General features: G+C 35.1%; 2 protein-coding genes across 5 annotated transcripts in view; both read left to right on the top strand.

Annotated features, from left to right (window-relative positions):
• LOC131148705 (uncharacterized) overlaps positions 1-6,469 on the top strand; it is a 55,959-nt gene extending 49,490 nt beyond the window's left edge. For all 4 annotated transcript variants that reach the window (XM_058098592.1, XM_058098594.1, XM_058098593.1 and 1 more), the window contains 3 exons: positions 4,846-4,894; positions 5,349-5,509; positions 5,819-6,469. In XM_058098592.1, coding sequence (XP_057954575.1) covers positions 4,846-4,894; positions 5,349-5,509; positions 5,819-5,885 — 277 coding nt within the window. In that variant the 3' untranslated portion in view covers positions 5,886-6,469. The remainder of the gene's footprint in view (positions 1-4,845; positions 4,895-5,348; positions 5,510-5,818) is intronic.
• Positions 6,470-15,377: 8,908 nt separating this feature from the next.
• Positions 15,378-17,187, top strand: LOC131148398 (hypothetical protein At1g04090-like). The gene is made up of 2 exons (XM_058098104.1): positions 15,378-15,501; positions 15,665-17,187. Exons 1-2 carry the CDS (start codon positions 15,378-15,380, stop codon positions 17,185-17,187), a joined length of 1,647 nt encoding a protein of 548 aa, XP_057954087.1.
• Positions 17,188-25,274: the final 8,087 nt, after the last annotated feature.

Here is a 25,274-nt window from a genome sequence, read left to right on the forward strand (position 1 = left end):
ATCAGTTCTTATAGAATATAAGTTTTTTGTTCATAGTCTTAAATGGAATTGGACACACTATTGGTAGGACTGTAGCACAAGGTTTTAATAGGTCTGTCTTGACTATGGGGAATGGTATAGTTCCAACTCCTTGTGCTAGTACACTTTGTGTGTATTGAACAGGACTGTCTTGGGGTAATTGTTTTTATACTAACTATATAAAACAATTAATACCTCATGATTATTATGAGTGCTTGTGCTCTTAATCCTGATATGATTATTGGACACGTGCATGTAGTGTTTATTACTTTGATTCATAGAAGAGTGAAATTCTTTATGGGTCAATAAACTCAATGAGTTATATGACATTATGTGTGTGGTGAACATTAATTATTGATGGAATCCACATCCCGGTATCGGGATTGATGATAACACCTTGAGGAAGCTTATAAGTTTTGATTATGTCAAACCCTGCAGATGGATTTTGAATTCGGCACATCAAATAAGTTAAGTGGAAGGTCTCAGGGAATTAATATGTCAATTAATTAAATTGTCAGTACAACAACAACAACAAACAACAAAACCAAGCCTTAGTCCCACTAAGTGGGGTCGGCTATATGAATCCTTTTCCGCCAATTTATGCGATCATGGACCATTTCTTTTGATAGATTCAAAGACATTAAATCCTTACTCACTATCTCCTCCCAAGTTATTTTAGGTCTACCCCTACCCCTTCTACTGCCCCCCACAATAACTAAGTCACTCTTCCTCACAGGTGTACTATAAGGCCTACGTTGCAAGTGTCCATACCATCTGAGTCGTCCTTCCCTTATCTTATCTTCTATAGGAGCTACACCTAACTTACCACGAATATGTTCATTCCTTAATTTATCTTTTAATGTTATACCACTCATCCATCTAAGCATCCTCATCTCGGCAACTTTTACTTTTTGGATATTATGTTTCTTTGTCGCCCAACATTCTGATCCATATAGCATAGCTGGTCTTATAGCTGTTCTATAAAACTTTCCTTTCAATTTTAAGGGTATTCTACGATCACATAGAACACTTGAAGAACTTCTCCATTTTACCCAACCTGCTTTAACTCTATGCATTACATCATCTTCAATTTCTAACTCTATGCATTACATCATCTTCAATTTCTCCTTCAGCTTGCATAATAGATCCAAGGTATCGAAATCTACAAGTACTATTTATTTCTTCATCATCAAGTTTAACTTTGTCTCCAATATTCCTCCTATCATTACTAAAATTACATTTCATATATTCTGTTTTATTTCTACTTATCTTAAAGCCTCTAGATTCCAAAGCTTCTCTCCATAATTCTAACTCAGCCTCTACTCCATCCCTAGTTTCGTTAATTAATACAATATCATCTGCAAACAACATACATCATGGAACCTCCTTTTGAATACTCTTAGTCAATTGGTCCGTCCATCACTAAAGCAAAAAGATAAGGACTCAAAGCAAATCCTTGATGTACACCTATGGTAATTGGAAATTCTCTAGTTTCTCCATCTATAGTCTTTACACTAGTCATTACTCAATCGTACATATCCTTAATGATATCGGTATACCTACAACATACACCCTTTTTTTCTAAAACCCACCATAAAACTTCCCTAGGTGTCCTATCATATGCTTTCTCAAGGTCAATAAATATCATATGCAAGTCCCTCTTCTTTTCCCTAAACTTTTCCATTAATCTTCTTAAAAGATAAATAGCTTCTGTGGTAGATCTCCTAGGCATAAAACCAAATTGATTTTCTGAGATCTTCGTTTCTAACCTTAATCTATGTTCAACTACTCTTTCCCATAGTTTTATCGTATGACTCATAAGTTTAATTCCACGATAATTATTACAATTTTGAATATCTCCTTTATTTTTGTATATAGGTATTAAAGTGCTTTTCCTCCATTCATCTGGCATTTTCTTAGTTTTTACAATTGTATTAAATAAATTAGTTAACCATATAATTCCGATATCACCCAAGCATTTCCAAACTTCAATTGGGATGTTATCTGCTCCCATAGCTTTCCCATTTTTCATCTTTTTTAGTGCAAACTTAACTTCGTTAACTCTAATTTTTTGAATAAATCTTATATTTTTAGTCTTTTCCTCATTTGACAATTTTAAATTTAAGCCTTCTATTTGGTTTTCATTAAACAACTTACTAAAGTAACTTCGCCATCTTTCTTTAATATCTTCATCCTTAACCAAGACAATATCATCCTCACTTTTTATACATTTTACATTTCCTAAGTCCTTGTTCTTCCTTTCTTTAGCTTTAGTAAGTTTAAATATATCTCTTTCCCCTTCTTTTGTACCTAATCTATCATACAAACTATTAAATGATCTATATTTAGCTTCACTAACGGCCCTTTTTGCATCTATTCTTGCCTCCTTATAGTTTTCAAAGTTATCGTTGTTTCTACATTTTTGCCACGTTTTATACCAAATTCTTTTTGTCTTTATGATTTTTTGTACATCTTTATCCCACCACCAACTTTCTTTGCTATTTGAGAATCTTCCCCTTGATTCGCCTAAAATCTGTTTTGCTATCTTTTTAATAGAGTTAGCTAATTTATTCCAAAGAGTATTTGAATCTATCCCATCCTCTAAGGTCCAATCCCCATCTTTGATCATTTTATCTTTAAATTTTATTATATTTTCTCCTTTTAGGTTCCACCATTTAGTTCTCCTACACTGGTTTATTTTATCCTTTTTCTTCCATTTTTTAATGCATATATCTAACACTAAAACTCTATGTTGTGTGGTTAGAATTTCACCTGGAATAACTTTACAATCCTTGCATGATACACGATCTACCCTCCTAGTTAAAAAAAAATCTATTTGACTTCTATTTTGTCCACTTTTAAAGGTTATTAAGTGTTCTTCTCTCTTGTTAAAGCAAGTATTCATTATACTAAAATCATATGACATAGCAAAGTCTAAGATCATCTCCTCAGACTCATTTTTGTCTCCATATCCATATCCTCTATGTATCCTTTCATAATTTTTATTATCTCTTCCAACGTGTCCATTCAGATCTCCTCCTATAAATATTTTCTCAGTCCCTGGTATGCCTTGTATAATACTATCCATATCTTCCCAAAATTATCTCTTAAGATTTTCTGCTAAGCCAACTTGAGGAGCATAAGCACTAATGATATTTATTATCTCTTGTCCTAATACCATTTTGATTTTTATAATTTTATCCCTTACAATTAATTAAATTGTCAGTAATTTAATTTAATTGACGGGTATCTGTAATCTTTACGTGGGGAGATAAATAAACATTTAATAATAGGAGCTCGAAATTTAATTTCAAATATGACAGGGAGTGCAATTATAATTCTTTAGTGGTATGAATTGTAATTAACGTAATTAAGGATTAATTCGGGTCGGATTAGGAATTCTTAATTACGTTGGAAGCCCTAGTCATATTTGCCCAAAGATCCCTGCTGTAGCCTATATATACGCGCTCCATTCAGCGGCGAGGGTTAGACAAAAATGCACACACAGAGGTAGACGTCTTTGTAAGAAGCAAACCCTAGCCGCCTCTGAGGAGCAAGGTGTGTTCGAGGAATACAGTAGAAGATCCCTGGTCGTCATCAAGAGTTTTTCGATCTTCAATCTCGCAGATCCGGGACTTCCTCTTCGTGCTTGCTGATTCGGGAGTTCTTCTTCGTGCTTGCAGATTCAAGATCAAACTAGAGAGATCTCGCAGGTATGATCCTAATCACATAATTAGGATTTGTAAGATTGAATTTTTGTTTAACCCAGGTATGCAAGATCTTTTTTTTTTTTTTTTTGGTTATCCGTATGCACTACAGCCAGATCTTAGGGGTATTCCGCAGCAAACCCCTTCACATGCTTTGTGGAATCATGCAGTCTTTGCAATTTTGTGGGGTTGATGGCTTGAAAAAAATTCTCGTGTATTTATGAGGAAAAAACTGAACTTATCTTTGTTATGGAAGAAGATTCATTATTTGGTGGTCTTTTTCTGCTGGTTGTTTTGAAGGTGCAATGTTTTTTAATATCCAAAGGGATTGGTTGGCTTTGCTAGTCTAATGGTGGCGTTTTGATTTGTTGTTTTTATTGTCTTTTTCATTTTTTCTCCTTTTTTTTTTTTTTTTTTTTTGTTGAAGATTATTTCTTGTTCTCCTTCTTGTATATTCTTCCTTTTCTAACAAATTTTGGACTAGTACTTAAAAGTTTAAGCTGTTAGGTTGTGGGCCAACAAAGCATATCAAGCTTTAGCACTTCCCTGCACGTGCAACCTGACAACATGTGGAGAGATAAACAAACAAGAAGTAACAACCATTGCAGGGAATATAATAATTTTTTAACACGACACAATACATGTAGGCAATAAGACTCGAGCAGCCCAGGACTTCCTAGTAACCAACTCTGACACTATGTTAGATTACGATTTTACCTAAAAGTTTAAGTTGTTAGGTTGTGGCCAACAATGTATATCAAGCTTTAACAAAATTCGTCTTCTTTTGCTATCAAAACATAAGCAAAGAAAGAAAGAAGAAAAAAGATAAGTTGCCACAAGTGAAACTTAAAAAAAAAAATTATGATTTTTAGTTGTTGCCAGTTCCTACATCTAAAAAATGAAAACAGAAGCTAAAAGCTTCCAATGCAGATATTGTGTTGACAGTTGTCACGACTTGTTTCTTCATCATACTGCAACAGAAACCAAAGAAACAAAAAGGAAATAGAAATGATACCAAAAAATTCATCTGTAAGTGAATATGCACATTTCAATGATGGCAACCTCAATATAATTTGTCATGAGATATTTGCTTACCCTTTTTGCCTTATATTTTGAGCAGGAAACTTTTACCCGATATAATGCAGAGAAATATTGAAGTGTGGGAACTTGTAAGTTTAATTTTTTAATTTTATTTTTTTGTCCTGCTTTCCTTTAATGTGCCTTTTCATGTGCATTTCAGTCAACTCTCTGATGCATGACTGCAAAAAACAATAACACGATGTTTGGTACACCAAAATGGAATAAAAAATTGTACGGTAGACATGTTGAAATAGAATTACCAATTCCACGCCATTCTTATGTATCAAAGATTGCATATCGTCATTCCAAATTCTTCCTCATATTTTATTAGTGAAAAATTTTCATTTGTCTTTGGATTTGTAACAATTTGTTGCTTGAACTGTTTTTAACAGTGCTCTGGCCAGATTTCTGTAAATTAGATGTTTAAGAATTTACCACCAAGTGGGACTGAAGGCTTGGTTTTTTTTTTGGTTGTTGTTGTAGATGTTTAAGAAATTCATATCATTCGAGTTATAATATTTGCTGATTTTTCACCCTTCTAAGGTCAGTAATAGCATATTACGGAAGTATAGTGGACCAGTTGATATTTGGCTGTCCATATTGTATGCCACGCATTACTCAAGTGGACAGCTCCATTGTTTGCTGAATGTGCATCCTCGAAAGAGCTTTCTTGCAATGTCCCAGCATAGAAGCCAATGGGTTTGGTATGTATTTCTTCTTATATTAGTTTAATTTAAATGGGATACATCTCTCTCTTTTGTTGTAGGTTGAGATTGCTGGTTCCTTTCTTTTTCTTTTTCTTTCTAGATTCATTTTCTTTATAAAATGTACTTCTTTGCTTTCATTTGTAAATCCAATATCTGTGTTAATCACAAGATATCCTAGATGCAGATCTATGGCACCTTTTTAATCAGTAATTCTTGGAATGTTTGATCCACTTGGTTATTTTGCTTTGTTTTCCTCTCAATTCTTTTTTTGTTTGTTTTCCACTGATATTGGTCTTCGACTTTCAGGTTCCGAAAGCTGTTTGTATCATTTTCCAGTTATACTTACGTGAACACACTCAGAAAGATTATGTGAACATGTAAATGAGGTTCGAGAGCATTGGAATTATTATGTCTTTTGCGGCTTCAGAGAAATTCCCTCAAGAAAGAGCAAATGACCGGAGTATGAGGTTAATGGAAAGCACTGGAATTACCATGGTTCTAGTTTTTTGTGGTTTTCAAATGGATGGTCTAAACCTTTTCAACTCAATTGGTTTAATTCCCACTGCCAGGTGGATCTGCTTATATATTGGAAATATTTCTGAGCAAGTTGAATGGCAGCCTAACATTCACATAGCTAGATGACCATAAGAATTTGTTTTTGAGTTCTAATTCATTTGAAAGCAGATTATTAATTATGTAGTTCTGATTTTTTTTTGTTTTTTTGTTTGGTTGGGTGTTAAGGTATTTTGTTTGAGATTTGTAGAGTGAGAGGAATGACAATGTAGCGCCTGAGATGTTGTGATACATGCTCAATGACTTACACCCAATTGTTACTCAATACCCTCGGTTGTTAATTTCCCATTCCCATTTTAGAGTGTGGTTGAGCAATTTATTGAGTTGATGAAACCTCCTTTAACAATGAAAAAGTGGGGGCAAAACTATTGGAGATGTTTCAAATTTTCTGTCAGCGTTTTTCCTTATTTATTTTTATGGTTAAAGGCAGCAGTTCTCTTGGTGTTTTTTCAGCAATTTTTTAAATTTAAATTTCTATAACAGCTAGATATTAAATGGTGATATTTGAATAGTCAAATACTATTATCTCTCTATGTAACCTATAAAAGGTTACTTTCAGCACACATCTCGCTTCTTTTCTTGCATTCTCATTCTTTCCATCATCTAATAATAGCCTATGTTTTCTTTTCTGTTTTTTTTCCTTTTATTTACATTGTGTAACCTAATACTATAGCTCCTAAAGTTGACAAGTTTGTGAGTGCACCCAAACTTGGGCCTTGTTAAGTAGTTTGGACGTCGTGCATGCTATAACTATTTGCACCAAGAGACTTTCTTCATAGGAATGTAATCGATTTTAAGGGCAATGATCCTTCTATGCCTCATCTCTTCTATAGTAATCTTTTACTAGCTTAATTTAATTATTATCTTCTTGCATCTTCATTTTTTACAATCTTAAAATCAAAATAGCTGCCTTTAATCCTGCATTGGAGAAACTACTGGCTAATCTCATCTGTGTGGAATCTTTTGATTGGATCAACTACAAGCATTGGAAAGCAAAACTTTATTTTACCTTAAAAACGTTATTAGTGGTCTATCTCCTAGGGACTTCCTAGCCTCAACTAGAAGGAAATAATGACACCATACTAGAGTAGGAGAGAGAACTAGAGGTGCAAGAACTACAATATCAATAAGATCAAATGAGTTCTATGATGTTTACTATAAGTATGACACTAACAAGGAAATGTGAGAAATTTTTTACAAGAACTACAACACAAAAGATGTTCAGCCAAGAAATTTGCTTGCAACAAATTCCTATGTTACGAGATGATTGATGAAAAACAGTAAATATCCATATTTTGGAATTTTAAAAATTGCTACATGATATGTTGGTAAGGGGAATATAAGTGAATGAAGTGTTCTAGATAGCTTCTTGATTGATAAATTGTCACCATCTTGGAATGAGATTAAGGGGACTTTGATGCACAAAGAGAAAGATATGAATTTAGAATAACTTATCATCCGCCTAAGGATAGAAGAAGCTAATAGAAAAATGACCGTTTAGAATAATGAAGTAATGGGAAATGTGAACTTGGTAAAAGATGATTAGGTGAGATCAAAGGGGAACCTCAAAACTAGAAAACAAGTTAGGGGGAGCTACAACAACATAAGGTTCAACACCAAAGGAACCAATTAGACCAACAATCGACCACACAATCGAATCAACAACCGAGTAAATGATTAAAATAGCAACAAATTTGGCATACAACTAAGTTTAAACTCCTCCAACAAAAAGAAGACTAGGTAACTATTATGTTTTTGGAAGACCTACATCATGCACCTTAGTGTAAGTTCCACTAGAAGGGTGACTGTGGTATCTGCATGGCTAGGTGGTGAATACAAGAGCCACAAACATATATGCAATGATTGTAATCATTTCAATATATGTGAAAAAAAAGGTTGATAGGGAATTAGTATTTTGGGTAACATCCAATCCTCACTTGTGTTAGGAAAGATTATTGTAAACCTTAAGCTTATCTCTGGAAAAACTTTAAAATTGATTGATGTACATCATGTACCAGATATTAGAAGAAACTTGATTTCTAGATCCATCCTCAGTAAGATTGGTATCAAATTGATATTTGAGTCAGACAAATTGATCTTGGCTCCTAACAGTGTCTTCCTAGGTAAAGGTTATTGGAATAATGGATTATTTGTGTTGATTGTTATTAATGGTATAAATAAAACTATTAGTTCTTCTATTTATTTAAATGATTCTTTAGATCTCTGGCATGACAAATTAGGACATATAAACTTTGCTTCTATTTAAAGAATGAGGAATTTAGGTTCAATAGCAAGTTTAACTAATTCAAACAAAGAAAAATGTGAAATTTGAGTATAAGCTAAATTTACTTGAAAACCTTTTAAATATGTGATAACTAGAAGTACACAATTATTAGAACTCATCTATAATGATTTAGGATATTTTAAAAGTTAAATGAGTAGAGGCGGTAAAAATATTGCATAACTTTCGTTGATGATTTCTCAAGATAAACAATAACTTATCAATTAAAATCAAAAGATGAAGATAAAGATGCTTTTATATGGCATAATGATAAGAGTGAATATTAATTGTACATGTAGATGAACCTAAATGATGAAACAATTACATAACTTTTATTGATGATTTCTCAATATATACAATAATTTATCTATTAAAATCAAAAGATGAAGATAACGATGCTTTTATATAGCATAATGATAAGAGTGAATATTGTACATGAAGATGAACCTAAATTAAATGATGAAACAATGAGCCAAGCAAGAACTTTGAATAAAACATTAGAAAGAACATGAAAAAGCTAAAAAGGGGAAGAACAAGGGCAATGTAAAGCCCCACACAACAATTAAAATGAGCTCCCCTAAATAACAAAAAAGACACTAACCTCCCCTGATATTTCAAAAATTTTGAAAACGTCTTTTGGGTTTCAAAAATCTTATAAACCTCTCCTGAGATTTGATTTTTGAGACACTTATAGCCTCAAAATTGTTGTCTTTTTTGCTAAATATAAGTGGAGGTTTCTATCTTTTTGGTGAACTTCAAGGAAAGTCTCTAGAAATCTTGAAACTGAGGGTAGGTTATTGTCTTTTGTCCATAAAGCAAGTCAAGAACACCAACTACCCTTTATCCAAGAATATCTCTAACAAGTTGAGCCAAAGTCAAGCCCAAATGAATGTGATGGCATTTAAGGCCCAATCGATCACATGGAGAACTTTCACACAATCATGATCCTCCATGCAGTCTTGGAAGTTGTTATGCATAGATCTTTCATGAACACTCTTAAAAGAAGACCTTCATGTTGTGCATGAGTTAAACATGGTTATTATTTTCAACTAATTTTCTAACATGTTTAAGATATATTTTATCAATAGCATGAAAGTGAGTAAGGACTTAATGGTTATTATGAGGCAAACACATTAAGAATATTTGCTATATTACTTTACTCACACAAAGGTTCAACATATATGGAAGCCTTGTGTAATACTCTCGGGCCAACTACGGTTAGGTATTATTCATTTTAGTCCACTGATATCATGATCTCAATCTTCCTTGTACGCATTCGATGTGGGATCTTGACATGCTCTCTCGTCCTATCTCTGACGCCTTCATTAGAGTAGCCCACACTTATTTAAGATCCAACCCATGATAGCACCCTCTTATCACATGTAACATTTTCAAAGCAACTTTGATGAGGTCTTGACTGGTTTGGCCCACTTGCATCATAGTTTTGTCCTATAAAAGAAGCCTAATATACTCAGATTCTAAATCCTATTATAAGGGTGAGCGAAGGTGCTAAAATAATCGCCTTTGTTGTCATAATTAACAACAAAATTTATTTTCTCCATCTCGAAATATCCACCGAAGGACTTGTTGGTGCATTTTTTTTTAAAAGGCACACATTAAAAATTTAATTTTTTTTTTAAAATTACTTTCCATTATCTTTTAACTCCTTATTATCACCTAAAAATAATAAATTTGAAAAGTAGTCAATTGTGCCACGACTGCAAAAAAAAATGAAAAGAAGATTCTAAGAAATTATTTCACAATTACACCCCCTAACTGCCTCCCTAAATGTTGTTGATTCTACTTGAGATCTAAATAAAAACCTTAGAATGAGATTGAATGTTTGATTAGGCTAGGATTTTTAAAAGATACTATGAAGATACATGCTTTATTTGAATTAAGGATTATTTAAAAACAATATTTTTAAAAAAATGAGAGGAAAACTTATTTTTCGCTATATTTTATATTATATCAAATACTATTAAAAAATAAAAATAATTTCATAAAAATAAATTTCTATTCATTAATTTTTTAATATATTTTCTTTATTTTTTTATAATTAAACATAAAAAAAAGTATTTTTTTTTTTGTTTCCCCTGAAATGGGACATGAACAACTTGACTTCTAAGGTAAAAGTGGACAGGTGGATTCTTGGCCTACTCTATCATCTATGCCCAAGTCGTCCTTGGAGGTCCATTCTTTCTTTTTTGGGATTCGGTTCCTTTCGTCTTCTTCAATATGATGATGGGCGGAACCCTAGAAGGAATGAGGTCTGGAATATTGATGCTCAAGCAGAACGTGTTTCATGCAGTATGATTGAAAAAGAAAATGTGAAAATAAACTTATCTTTAACTGCCAACTGCAATGTTTCGCACATGTATGTTTGATGATGAAGAATCTTAACTTATATTCCCCCTCCCCAGTTTATCCCATAAATATAAATAAAATGTGCATAAACTTTAGAACTTAAATTTAATTTTTTTTTTAAATAATGTAGTTTAAAATTATGTTTTATCTAAATTCACTCGATCTAAATTCAAGGTTTCAACTCATTCATGCGTTGCTCATTCATATTCTCATACAAAAAGTAAAATTAATTTAAAATCCTAACCAATGATAAAGGTGTACGCATGTCCATCATCCATACACTTAACAATAGTCAAACTAGACCCCCGGTGTGATTCAGGTGGTAGTGCGGGTTGCGGGAGTGCCTCTCACGAGGTCAGGTGTTCAAACCCTTCCGGACTCGTTTTCGTCCCTGGACTCCTGAATTTACCCTCCCTTTGGAGTCGTGGGGTCAACTTCAAAGGACGCAAGATTAGTCACGTGGACCGTAAAACGGATACGTGGATACTCGGTGCGTAATCCAAAAAAAAATAATAATAGTCAAACTAGTTGCCAACTATAAGAGGTGATTCATTATTCAATAAATTAAGGTTGGGTTTTGCTTAACTGCCATGAGATACTCTTATATATGTTGGCTTAAGTAGTAAGGGCGACTTGTGAGTTTAGTGACCCTAAGGTCACGAGTTCGATTCTCCCTTTAGAATTTATCCCGGTAAATTACCAGGGGTACGTGAATGGGCAGGCGACTTTCACCATTCCGGGTTTGGTGCTGCATCATAGTATTCAAAGTGGCGCAATGGTGGCTGAAATCTCCCAGGTTATCAATACGTGGCATTTTATATATATTCATTCGCTTAGGGTGAATTTGGATTATTGAGGATACTTTTTCTTATTGATCAAATTATGTGTACTTGTGCGGAAAATTGACCAACCCAATGATACAAAATGCAAGCACTTTCATGATGCCAAAACTGTACAATGTTGTTTTGTATATAAATTTTATAAATTTATTTTGGGTAGGTTAGCCTTCTTAATTATCAACTTTTTTAAATATATAGAGTGAAAATTTTAAAGTTAGTCTCCATACTATTAACTGAGCTCTATTTTAATCCGTATACTTTTATTTAGAATAATTAAGGACTTATACTTACTTTCTCCAAATACTTTGTTATCCTAATTAAATCTAATAAAAACATTAATAAATTTCCCTTACATGCATAATATATTGTCAAATTGCCATTACAAGTTAAATTACTATTATTTATTAGGAGTCTGAAGCTGAAAAAAATAAAACCAAGAAATTTTATCCGTGAAGTGATTATAGCTTAAGTGTATAGTTGATATAGAATATTTAAAAATAACATATATATACTTTTTCCTTACTAATAATATTTGAGCCCAAATAATCTATAAGGGTAGAGGGGTCTCCTCTTCATTTCTATCAACAAATTCATAAATATTAAATTATTTTGAATGATTATTTTGGTTAAACAAAATAAATAATTAAGTATAAAATCTAATTGTATTTATTAAAAATATAAAAATTAAAATAAATTTTCGTTAATAGTAGAAAACATTAATTTATCATTTTACTCATATATATATATATATATATATATATATATATATATACACTAACAAACAAGGAATGACCTTAGTCCTTTTGTTTGGATTCATTTTTTTGTTTTAAATGAAAGGTATATATATGACAAGAATCTTCAAATCCTCCCGGGTTCGTTTCTGTCCCTGGACTTCTGAATTTATTCTTCCTTTCGAGTTGTGGAGTCAACTTCAAGGGGCACAGGATTAGTCACGTAAATCGTAAAACGGACATGTGGATACCGGTGCGTAATTCAAAAAAAAAAAATCTTGAGATTGAGGAGGAGAAAAAATACTGCATTGTTAGATCATACATACCCTGACACAAGAAGGAAAAACGGTCCAAACAGAACGATAGAGATGAAACACTCCAGAGTTGACCAGCATCATGGCTTCCTGTTGCCTTGTATAGACAACCATGTACTGAAGTCTCCCCACTCCAAATCTACCAATTGTTTACTAATTACCCAGCTCCAAAAAAAAAAAAAAAGGTTCTTCAGAATTCTTGAGGCCACATCAGAGAATATGCTAGACTGCTCTTTGAAGATTATGTTGTTCCTCTCCTTCCAAATCTCCCAAGCCACCGTCGCTGGAACAGCTAGCCTGAGGCACTTCATTGAAACCTTAATCTAACATCTTCCCCAACTACACAGCAACTTGATTAGGGAGCAAGGCATGACCCATTGCATCTTAAAATAATTAATTACTAATAATGGACCATATATATATATATTCCACAAGTATCCGCAATGAAGAAACAGATGGTCCACACTTTTCAAATGTTGTTTGCAAAGGAAACAGAATGTTGCCATGTGCCGTACTTTTTTTTTGTTTTTTTGCAAATTATCGTCTACCAAGATTTTGTGGTAGGTTGCAAACCACAAGAACGCTGACACTTTTGACATGATGAATCTGTTCCAAAATAATTTGTAATTGTACCTTGCCTTCCTTCCTAAATTGGAACTTTGAATAGCGTTATACATGCTCCCCACTGCGAACATGCTGCTTTTGGAAAGCTGCCAACAACAAACATCTTCTCTATCTACAACTACTTTGGCACACTTCAAAATGTCGAGCAAGCCCTCCAACTCCACCAAATGCACTCCTCTAAGTCTTCTGGTGAAAATAAGATTCTAGGCAATATTACCAGAACTTGCTTTGACCAGGGCTTTTACCTTGGCGTTGTTATGGATTGCCCATTCAAACATATTTGGAAACAAGAATTTCAATGGTTTGGCTGCCACCCATATATCTGTCCAAAAGGAAGTTTTGTGGCCATTTCCTCTGAATATCTTCTCATGTTCCCAAAATATTGCCTCATTTGAGGTGATGCCTTCCAAATGCCATTTCTGTGCTTCTTCTTGGCGAAAGATGGCAACCATGCCTCGGTCTTGAAAGATTGTACAAACAAGGTGTAGCAATCGATACCTACACCATTCTTTATTTATAGAATTGCAAAAACTATACAAAGAAGTTTTATATACAAGGAAAGACTTTAAACGCAATGGTATGCTAGCTATAGACACATTCTAAATAAGGAGATATAATAATGAAAGGAAATCATTGGAGAGAAATTAGCAATCATGAAAGAAAACTGTTGGAGGGAAATTAGTTAGCCGAGTCAATCACCACATGTTGATTGACTGATGATGATAGCTCCAATCTCTAAGTTGTCTTGTTTAACACTCTCCTGCAAGCGAAAGGGGGGTTCATGCACCATGAGTTTGGACTTGAGAAACTGGAAGTGATTCGAGATGAGACCCTTAGTGAAAATGTCGCCAATCGGTGGTGAGTTTGCTGATGGATAATAAATTAAATTTAAATGAAGGCACATAAAGAACATTAGAAAGAGAGAGATGAGGAGAAAAACGCAAAGTGCCTGTATGAGTTATAAGAACAATGTCACCATTTGGAAACTTAATGGGGCATAGTTGATTAAGAAGTTGAACATTATCAAGAGAAGACAAACTCGAAGTCATATGATCTGAGGTGCCTGAATCAACAATCCATTCAGTATGAGGAAAAGAAGTAGAATGAAAAGAGGTAAGGTTACCAGCAAAATTAGTGGAGTTGTTCGTTGGTGAGACCAGGGACAACAACCTCAAAAGAAGTTGAAGAACCTATGATAGTATTTGCAGCCATTGAAGAACCAAATTTTCTATCGGGTGTTCCATGAGATTGAGACTTGTTATTGGGATAACCATGCAGCCTATAAGTTTCGAAAACCATTGTCCCCATCTTCTATTGATCTCACATGAGTAGCACTAATTCTCCCAAACTTTACTCGATTGTTCCTTTAGCACTACATCACCTTCGCCACATAATATAATGATCAACTCAATTTGTGACCTCTCACTATGAGACATAAAAATTCTCTCTTTGAAACTTCAACTTCCAATTCCAGTAAAATGCTCCCTTGTTACAGAACCTCCATTCTATCATATTGGTTCCTATGCTATCATCTAACATATATATTGGTTAACATATCGATACTAATATGATTTTACCATGTGTATAGTTTGACAAATAAAATAAAATTATAACTGTCTAACTTAGTTGAAGAATGCATGACTAATTTAAATTTGTAGGATCCAACTAATCCATTATAAATTGAAAGGGATTTTATATATAGTGCAAAATTAACAGATGTGCTTGTTATTACTTGCGTGCTCACAGTTGTCCATTATTTAATATATATAATTGTGATGTTTAGATGGTGCACATATTTTTTTTTTCTTGTTGTATAAGTGTGTAACTATATATTGTTCTAATATTATTATTAGTTTATACCTAATTTAATTTTGCTGCTCATGCACTTTGGATGAAAAAGTTTGGCAGCTTCATTTTACCCTTAAAGGTGGGGACAATTTATCTATATATGTGTCTGTGTGTGCGTGTGTGTGAAGAGAGAGAGAGATATATACAAAGTTTTAGCATGCATCTATAAATGCATGCATGCCTACCTTTAATATTCTTTTCTCTGCGTATAATTTAAGTTTTCATCGTATCGATCTATATATCTTGTGCTGTCACCCTTTGGAAAACTGATCGAGCAGCAGCAATATTATGGGGAGTTGCCTCTTTTCCTCTTGTGGAAAAGAACTCAGCAGCAAGAGCAAGACGGCCTCGCCCAAGATTGAAACCACATTTAAGCTTCCTTCTCCAATACCCAATTGCCAACCTTCTGAAGGTTCTTTAAGTGTTAATTAATTTCTATACACACTAATTATCATCATCTTGTATATATATATATATATGTATATATATGTACACGTATATTGCATGTCCTCTCTAGCTAGTTTTCAGTTTTTTGGGTTTTGATTTTCTTGATTTGAATTTTACAGGTCATGAAGATTTTGCAAGCGGAACCATTGATCTAGGAGGACTACTAGCGCGCCAAATATCATCATTCACCAAAGTTTGGGCTACCCATGAAGGCGGACCGGATAATCTCGGCGCCACATTTTTCGAACCTTCCCCGATACCGGAGGAGTTCTTCATGCTTGGATGCTACTGCCAGCCCAACAACCGGCCTCTATTCGGGTGGGTTCTCGTCGCCAAAGATGTCAACCATGGCAAAATCCTAAAGCAACCAGTTGATTACACTCTTGTTTGGAGTAGTAACTCCTCCAAAATTAAGAAAGATGGTGATCTCAACGGCTATATCTGGATGCCAACTCCTCCGGAAGGCTACAAAGCAGTAGGTCACGTCGTCACGACCTCGGCCGACAAGCCTTCCCTCGAAAAAGTCCGGTGTGTTCATTCCGATCTCACCGATGATGAAAGCGAGACGGACGGATTGATTTGGGGACTAGGCTCACGTGGCTTCAACGTTTATGGTTTCAGACCAAAGAAGAGAGGGATAAAAGCTCAAGGGGTCTGCGTAGGTACCTTTGTTGCCAAGAAAGGCAAATCTAAGACCTATTCCCTGTCATTATCTTGTTTGAAAAATCTCAACCCTAAATTTCCCAAGTGTTCTATGCCTGACCTGAGCCAGGTTGAGGCATTATTCCAAGCTTACTCTCCACTCATTTACTTGCACCCAAAAGAACAATACCTCCCTTCTTCAGTAACCTGGTTTTTCGACAATGGAGCCCTACTATACACCAAAGGGCAAGAATCCAAACCCGTTTCGATCGACCCTAAGGGTTCAAACCTCCCGCAAGATGGCTCGCCAAAAGATGGTGCCTACTGGATGGACCTCCCGGTCGCCGACGAACAAAAAGAGAAACTGAAGAAGGGAAATTCACATAGCTTCGAGGCTTATCTACACGTAAAGCCAATGATGGGGGCTACGTTCACCGATATCGCGGTGTGGGTGTTCTACCCTTTCAACGGGCCGGCGAGGGCTAAAGTTGGGTGTATCGAGGTTGTGCCTCTAGGGAAACTAGGAAGGCATGTTGGAGACTGGGAGCATGTGAGTTTGAGGATCAGCAATTTCAATGGGCAGCTATGGAGTGTGTATTTCTCTCAGCACAGTAAAGGGAAGCGGGTGTTGGCTTCGGAGGTTGAGTTCTATTGTGGGAATAGGCCTACGGTGTACGCGTCGTTGAATGGGCATGCATTTTACCCAAGAGCAGGGCTTGTCTTGCAAGGCAAATGTGGAGTAGGGGTAAGGAATGACATAGCCCGGAACCTTGATTACCATGAGAAGGTGTTGGACACCAGAAGCAAGTTCGTGGTGGTGGCGGTAGACTACGGCTCCGGCACGGCTGCAGCAGCGGAGGAGCAACCATCAGAACCACCGTGGCTGAACTATGCTAGGGAATGGGGTCCTAAAGTCAGCTATTTGGGGAAGATGAAATGTCTGCAAGTGTGTGGAGAAGAAGGGCCTACTGGTCCCAAGGAGAAGAAGAACTGGAAGGGTGATGATTGATTGTACGCAGGATTTAACATGATTTCGCATCTGGTTGCTCAATTTAATTAAAATATATACTGATGATCTAATGTTCTTTTGTAGTAGTTGTAAGTTCCACAATTTATGTAAGAAATCACAAATGTGTTACTAAGTATGTGGTTAGTGCAAAACAGTTTAAATTTTTCTGAACTTTTGGCTTGAACTTGGAAAATAAGTGAGGATTTGGGATTTTGGGAAATCTAATGGCTTCATTAAATTCCTTCATGGTGGTCTATGTGAGGGCTGACCCTCTATGTGTGTTTATTTTGTAGGCTAAAGTTCTTGGTAGGATTGGATTTGGCCGAATAGTACGTGTGCATTGGATTCTATGCAATAATTATTTTTCATTCCACGTTTGTTCAAATCTTAATTTTTTTCTTTTAAACAAAAATAGTGACTTGCTCAATATTCGACCAAAGTTACCAACCAAAGCACTTTATACTAGGCAACCTTCTTTTTCATGGGTATTTTACCACCCTCCAAGCAGGCGGCTTATTCTCCAAAGTTATTTTTGTATTAATTTAACCATTCTGCAAAGTGAGTCAATTGGGACTCTTGTTCTTGACCATTTAAGCAATGAGCTTATTCAACTCTTTTGTACTTTGCCATTCTACTAAGTGGACTATTTGGCCTTTTGCTTCTAATCATTTTATCTATGAGTTGTGCTTATTTAGCCTCTTATTCTTAACCATTTTATTGTTAGGCCTATTTAGCCCTTTTATACTTGGCATTTTGTCAAGTGGGACTATTTGGCCTCTTATTCCTTAATTATTTTATATATCGTGGGCCTATTGGGCCTTTTGTTACTTGGTCATTCTGTCAGCGGGCTTATTTGGCCTTTCTATACTTGATCCTTCTATGAAGTGGCTTATTTGGCCCCTTGTTCTATGCATTCTATCAAATGAACCTATTTAGCCCTTGTGTACTTGGCTATTCTTTCAAGTGGACCTATTTGACTTCTTATTTCATGCCATACCACCATGGCCTATTCAAACTTTTGTTCCCAATCATCCTGTCAATGGACTTATTTGTCATTTTTGTACTTGACTATTCTATTAAGGGGCCTCTTTGGCATTTTTACTTCAAAAAATAAGGTTATTAGTGACGGTAACCCAAAACCATCATTAATACTTATTAATGATGGCTTAGTCATTATTAGTGACGGTTTCAAATTCGTCACTAAAACGACAGTGACAACTACTTATTAGTGACAAATTTTAAAATCGTCACTAATAATAGAGTATTAGTTACAATTTTATTCCGTCACTAAAAGCCTAAGATCGTCACCATAAATTCTACATTTTCTCTACTAAAAATTGTCACTAAAGACCAATTATAGTGTCGGTTTGAAAACCATCACAAATACTTACTGGTGGTCCTACTAGTGACAGTTTTGCAAATCGTTACTAATACTTTGTAGTCATACTATTAGTGACGATTTTCAAACCGTCACTATTACTTTAAAATAATAATTTTTTTTAAATCATTCATTAATTCCTATAAAAATTTGTAACTACATTTTAGCATGCATAATATTGAACCACAATTATTGAAAAATTCATTAATTGTTCAAAATTCAATTACAAATTTTTTAAAATTCATAAATTGATCAAAATTCAAATACAAATACCAATTCAAATTCAAATACAAAACTTCATTCTGTTCAAATAACAAAAAATACACAAAAAGTAAAAGTTGCATTCGACTATTGTGCTTGACATCGTCCTGATGTTGTGTTTGCCTGCAAACGCTACAAAGTAATAATTACACAAAAAAATTAGTATATGATTGTTGAATATATATATATATATATATATATGTGTGTGTGTGTGTGTGTGTGTGTGTGTGTGTGTGGCGCGCGCGCGTATTATAAGTAAAAATGATTTAATAGCAAAATGATCAGACATAGTTAAACAAAAAATGATACAATTTTAAATAGCTAAGTTTGATTAGTCGGAATTGACTCAACTCGGTTTGGATCTCGTATGCCTGACTTGGACACCTGAGTGTTAAAATCCACTTAATTTGCTAAGTTCGTTTCTATTCTAACTTTGTTTCTAAGTACGCAAAAAGCTCACAAGGAGGAATTTGTGGGCACCATCAGTTCCAACACGTCGAGCTCAATGTGACGAACGTGTCGGGACTGACTCCACTTGGTTTGGCTATCGTATGCCCGACTTGGACGCTTGAGTGCTAAAATCCATTAAGTTTTCTAAGTTTATTTCTATTCTAATTTTGTTTCTAAGTACACAAAAAGCTCCCGGCGAGGAGGAGTTTTTAAACACCTTCAGTTCTAGCACGTCCAGCTCAATGTGACGGACGTGTCAAGACTGACCCTACTCAGTTTGGACTTCGTATGCCTGAATTAGACACCCAAGTTTTTAAAATCAATTAAGTTTACTAAGCTCGCCTCTAAGTGCATAATTTTCAATCGGGAAGGAGTTTTTAGGCACTGTCAGCTTCGACACGTCGAGCTTTATGTCACGGACACGTTGGGACTGTCCCAACTTGGTTTGGACCTTGTATGCCCGATTTGGACACTTGAGTGCTAAAATTCACTAAGTTTGCTAAGTTTGTTTGTATTTTAACTTTACTTCTAAGTACGCAAAAAGCTCCTGAGGAAGAGTTTTTGGACATTGTCAGCTCCGCCACATCAAGCTCAATGTGATGGACGAGCCGGGATTGACCCCACTTGGTTTGGACCTTGTATGCCCGACTTGGACACCTAAGTGTTAAAATGCACTAAGTTTGCTAAGTTTGTTTGTATTCTAATTTTACTTCTAAGTGCGAAAAAAGTTATTGGGGAGGAGTTTTTAGGTATCGTCAGCTCCGCCACGTCAAACTCAATGTGGCGGACATGTTGGGACTGACCCCAGTCTGTTTGGACCTCGTGTACTCGAATTGGACACTTGAGTGCTTAAAATTCACTAAGTTTGTTAAGTTTGTTTGTATTTTAACTTTTATTCTAAGAGCGCAAAAACTCCCAGGGAAGAGTTTTTAGGCACCGTCAGCTTTGGCACATCCAGCTCAATGTAACGGATGTGTCGATACTGACTCCACTCAGTTTGGACCTTGTAGGCCCGAATTGGATACCTAAGTGCTTAAAATCAACTAAGTTTAATTACTAATTTCGCCTCTAAGCGCATAATTTTTAATTGCGGAAGAGTTTTTAGGTACCGTTAGCTTCGGCATATTGAACTCAATGTCACGGATGTGTTAGGACTGACCCCACTCGGTTTAGACCTAGTATGCCCAACTTGGACACTTGAGTGCTTAAATGCACTAAGTTTGCTAAGTTTGTTTTTATTCTAACTTTGCTTCTAATTGCGCAATAGGCTCCTGGGGAGGAATTTTAGGCATGATCAACTCTGACACATTGAGGTCAATGTGACGGATGTGTTGGGATTGACCCCACTCGGTTTAGAACTTATATGTCTGACTTGGACACCTGAGTGCTAAAGTCCACTAAGTTTGCTAAGTTTGTTTGTATTCTAACTTTTCTTCTAAGTATACAAAAATATCCCGGGGATGATTTTTTGGGTACTGTCAAATCTGGAACGTCCCACTCAATGTTATAGACGTGTCAAGACTAACCCCACTCAATTTGGACCTCATATGCCCAAATTGGATACTTGAGTGCTTAAAATCAACTAACTTTACTAAGTTCTTCTCTAACTGCATAATTTTAAATTGGGGAGGAGTTTTTGGGCATCATCAGCTCCGGAACATCAAGCTCAATGTGAGGGATGTGTTGGAACTAATCCCACTCGGTTTGGACCTCGTATGCCCGACTTGGACGCCTAAGTGCTAAAATCCACTAAGTTTGTTAAGTTTGTTTGTATTCTAACTTTACTTTTAAGTGCGTAAAAAGCTCTTAAGGAGGAGTTTTTAGGCATCGTCAGCTCTGACACGTCCAACTCTATATGACGGACACGTCGAGTTAGTTCCCCCTTCAATTTGGATCTCGTATGCCCGAATTGGATGTCTGGGTGCTTAAAATCAACTAAGTTTACTAAGTTCGCCTCTAAAAGCATAATTTTCAATTAGGGAGAAGTTTTTAGGCACCGTCAGCTCTGGAACATCGAGCTCAATGTGACGGATGTGTCGAGACTGATTCCACTCACTTTGGACCTCGTATGCTTGACTTGGACGCCTGAGTGCTAAAATCCACTAAGTTTGTTAAATTTTTTTGTATTCTAACTTTACTTCTGAGTGTATAAAAAGGTCCCCCAGGAGGAGATTTTAGGCACCGTCAGTTCTGACACGTCCAGCTCAATGTGACGAACGTGTCAATTTAGTTCCCCCTTCAGTTTGTGTTAAATGTCCTAGCCCTGGAGTATGTAAAGTCAGAGAGGGGGGGTGAATGGACTTTTTTCGCATATTTGTGCTTTCTCTACAAGGTAAAACTCTTGGCAATATTCAAACACTTAAATCACAATAAATGAAATGTAAATCAAGCACAAGACATAAATAAAAGAGTGAAGGAAGAGAAAGCTTATCACCGGAGATTTAACATGGTTCAGCACCAAGCCTACATCCACGCCTTAGCACCAAGCCAAGGATTCCACAATCCATTATAAAACTCCTTCACCAACAAGCCTTACAACTCAAGTACCAAACCCTACACTTAGGAACAAATCCCTACCGCGCTCACCAAGAGCCTTCGATTCACTAAGAACCTTCATCAAATGGTTCGCAAAGAAACTTTACAACCAAGAAGATGATTTACAAAGAGATGCTCCTTTAACTAAACCTCTCACAACTCTCTCGAGGGTTGAATCAAACAAGATAAATGAGCGAGAGAGAACTTGAGCACTTGTGAATGAATGAACAGAGATGTAAAGTTGCTAGGTTTTGTATTCAAGGACATTTTTCACTATAAGCTTGTAATAATAATATCAAAACCATGCTAAGCAAGTCTATTGACTTGTTTTTATAGCCAAAATCCATTTCTAACTGTTAACTAGCCGTTGGGAGCAATTCCTAAACAAAACTAGCCATTTTCTACCTGTTACAGCACTGGGCATGATGCCACTCGTCAACTAGTCTATCCTACTCCTCAACTAGTCACATTCAGCGACTCGTCAACTAGTTGCCCCCACTCATCGACGAGCTTTGAATGAGAAAAATTCATTAACATGAAAGGTTTGTATTTTTTCTTAGCTTTCCAAGGACACCAAGATCGTCCTTTTTGGAATTTCTTAGCAAAAGTTATGCCCCAAATACCAAAGGGTGTCTCGGACTCAAGGCTACACTACGTTAGTCGGCTATTGCTCTATTTTTCTCAACCAAAAAACTTTTTAATCACTTAACACATTCTTAGACAAAAGTATATTAAAGATATTAAGTCTAATGAAGACAAAAACTTGTCCAAGTGAGTTTCCCTTTGAATATAAGATATCTTATTAATAAAAACACATTTGAAAACCATTTTGATATCTTATATACTTTTATGTCCTTTATAAAAATATGTATGACTCTCTTGATGCTTTGGAACATAAAACATGTTTTGACACAATAGAGACAAAGTATGTGAATATTCAAAATACCATGGTGATGAAAACTTGTCCCTTTGAAAAACATATTTGAGTTTATGATTCTTTTGACAAACTCTTTAATTTAACTTTGAAAACTATGAAAGTTGAGCTTTTGACTTAAGTGAAATCCTATGAACTCATGTGTCCTTGTATGCATGTGTATTTGCTCAACTCTTGTTCAAAAATCATGTAAGAAACAAAACCAGTAAGAGTTACAAAATAGACTACCTCAAACACACACTCATTACATAAAATACAACATTAAGCTTCCTTCGGTGTGCTTGGGTCCTTCCGAGTGAGTGTCCTTTCGATCTTTCCTTTTCGACGTCAACTCAGTCCGATCTTTGCCTTTGATCAAGTACTTCATGTATTCGTCACTGGAACCTAACTAAACATGATCTACAAAGATAGGAAATACAAGGAACAACATATAGGTTAATATCATCAAAACATATAAACAAAGATTATGTAGCCCTCAAGTAGGGGCAATCTGGGTACTTTAGGAGGTGAAGGAATTATTCGAGATTGTCATGGCATGGTAAAATCAGCTTTTTCAAGTTATTTTGGCAATAGTATGAATAATAGTGCTGAATTAAAAGTAATTAGGGAAGGAAATCGTTTGTACAAACGTTTGCATTATTTTAATGTGATTATTGAAAGTGACTCGCGAATTGTATTTGATTGGCTTCGGAAAGGTAGATGTACTTTGTGGAATCTTTAGGAATTTTGGGAGGAGCTCGTGGTGGAGCTAGAAGGAGTGAATGTCATGGTGATGCATCAATATAGGGAAGGTAATAGTGCGGCTGATTTTCTTGATAAAGAAGGAGAAATGGGAAACAATGTAATCTACGAAGAACAACACCTTCTACCACGTTATTTGAAAGGTATTCTTCAGATGGATAGGTGGGGTATCGTTTCCGTTCGTCGTTAATTCAACTCTAGATTTTCGTTTGGTATATTTTGTTTTGAATTTGGTTGTGTTTATGTTTTTATCTTCTTTGTTAGTTATGTTTAGTTTTGTTGTCTTAGTTTGGATGGTTGCTAGTGTTGGTTTTTTTTTGGAGGATTTTTCTATACTCTCACTTTTGTTTTATCTTGTAATCACGATTTTCTTCCGCCAAAAGTGAGGGTATATTAATAAATAAATGGCTAATAATCTCTCCCCTTTTGATGATGTCTAACCTATTACTATTTTACTTAATCTTTGCATTCGTGTTTATATTTATCGTAACTTATTATGCAAAGATAAGATTACCTAGAACCACTAATGAGTTGTTATCATCAAAATAAGACAATAAAGTTCATATAGCCACTAAGGCTAACAATCTCCCCCCCTTTTGATGATAACAAGGCATTGGTGTTCTCTAGAGGGTATAATTTAAAGCTCCCCCTCAAATTATGCGTATTTAGAATGGGACTAAAATATGCTCCTCCTTACTATATGCATATCTACAATTTACTCCCCCTTACTTTATGCATATAATAAAACTTCAACTATATTTTTCATATCCATTAGAGCTTCAACATGCACATCATAAAATAGTTCATTTAAGATAAAATTATAAGAAAAATGAATTTATCATATCACCATATGCATTTTACCCCTCATACATACATACATTTCTCCCCCATATGCATAACACCAAAGATACAACACCACAAAACTTCTCCCCCTTTGATCATCATCAAAAAGAGACGTGCTATTCATTTTTTTTTTTTAAATTTCCCCTTTAAGATTAGTTTCATAGAGGTGAGGTGAGTATGTGACATAAGCCAATTGTTTGGTGCTAAACTATATCATTTGAAATGCTCAGATTGGCTTCCTTACTCATGAATGATGCTTTCTAAGGTTTATTACCACTTGATGTTGGATCAATCATTCAACGATAATTCAAATATAGACATTTTCCATAAAGAACTCATGCTTGTAATTTAAGCATGGAAAGTGTGTCCTAACTACTTGGCAAAGAGCATGTAGTAGCTTACTTTTATTTAGCAATGCTCTTGGTAAATAGGAGACATGTTCTCTTAATTTAATTGCCACTAATTGGGAAGCTATATTTTAAACATAACATATGCTTACAATGATACTTTATTTGAATACCATTTGTTGTGATTATTATCTTTACAAAAATCCATTTCATGAATGCTATGTTTAGATGTTCTACTATGTATTTAACCAAAGCATATATTGTGAATTCTGGTATTATCCCAAAGGGGGTGAATTGGGTATTTTAAAAAATTAAGTCCTTCAAGTTCTAATTTTGAAAATTATCAATTACAAACTTGCAATTTACTTAATAACTAGCTCAATGTTTCATAATTAATCAATTTAATGTGTGTCTTTGTCAAGTATACAATTTTACCCAATTACTCACAACCTTATCAAATGCTTAATTCATACACAATAACAAATCATTTAAATGCAAGCGGAAATTAAAGGAAGTTAAGGGAAGAGAAAAGACAAACAGAATTTTTACGAGGTTTAGCCTACCGCAGCCTACGTCCTTGCCTTAAGCAACCCACTCA

The sequence above is a fragment of the Malania oleifera genome, chromosome 2 (genome assembly GCF_029873635.1).
Source record: "Malania oleifera isolate guangnan ecotype guangnan chromosome 2, ASM2987363v1, whole genome shotgun sequence".
Taxonomy (NCBI): Eukaryota; Viridiplantae; Streptophyta; class Magnoliopsida; order Santalales; family Ximeniaceae; genus Malania; species Malania oleifera.

Excerpts from the sequence above, each read along its gene's own strand:
- LOC131148398 (XM_058098104.1), top strand. The coding sequence starts at position 15,378 with ATGGGGAGTTGCCTCTTTTCCTCTTGTGGAAAAGAACTCAGCAGCAAG. Across the intron at positions 15,502-15,664 it reads CAATTGCCAACCTTCTGAAG|ATTTTGCAAGCGGAACCATT; the intron begins GTTCTTTAAGTG and ends CAGGTCATGAAG.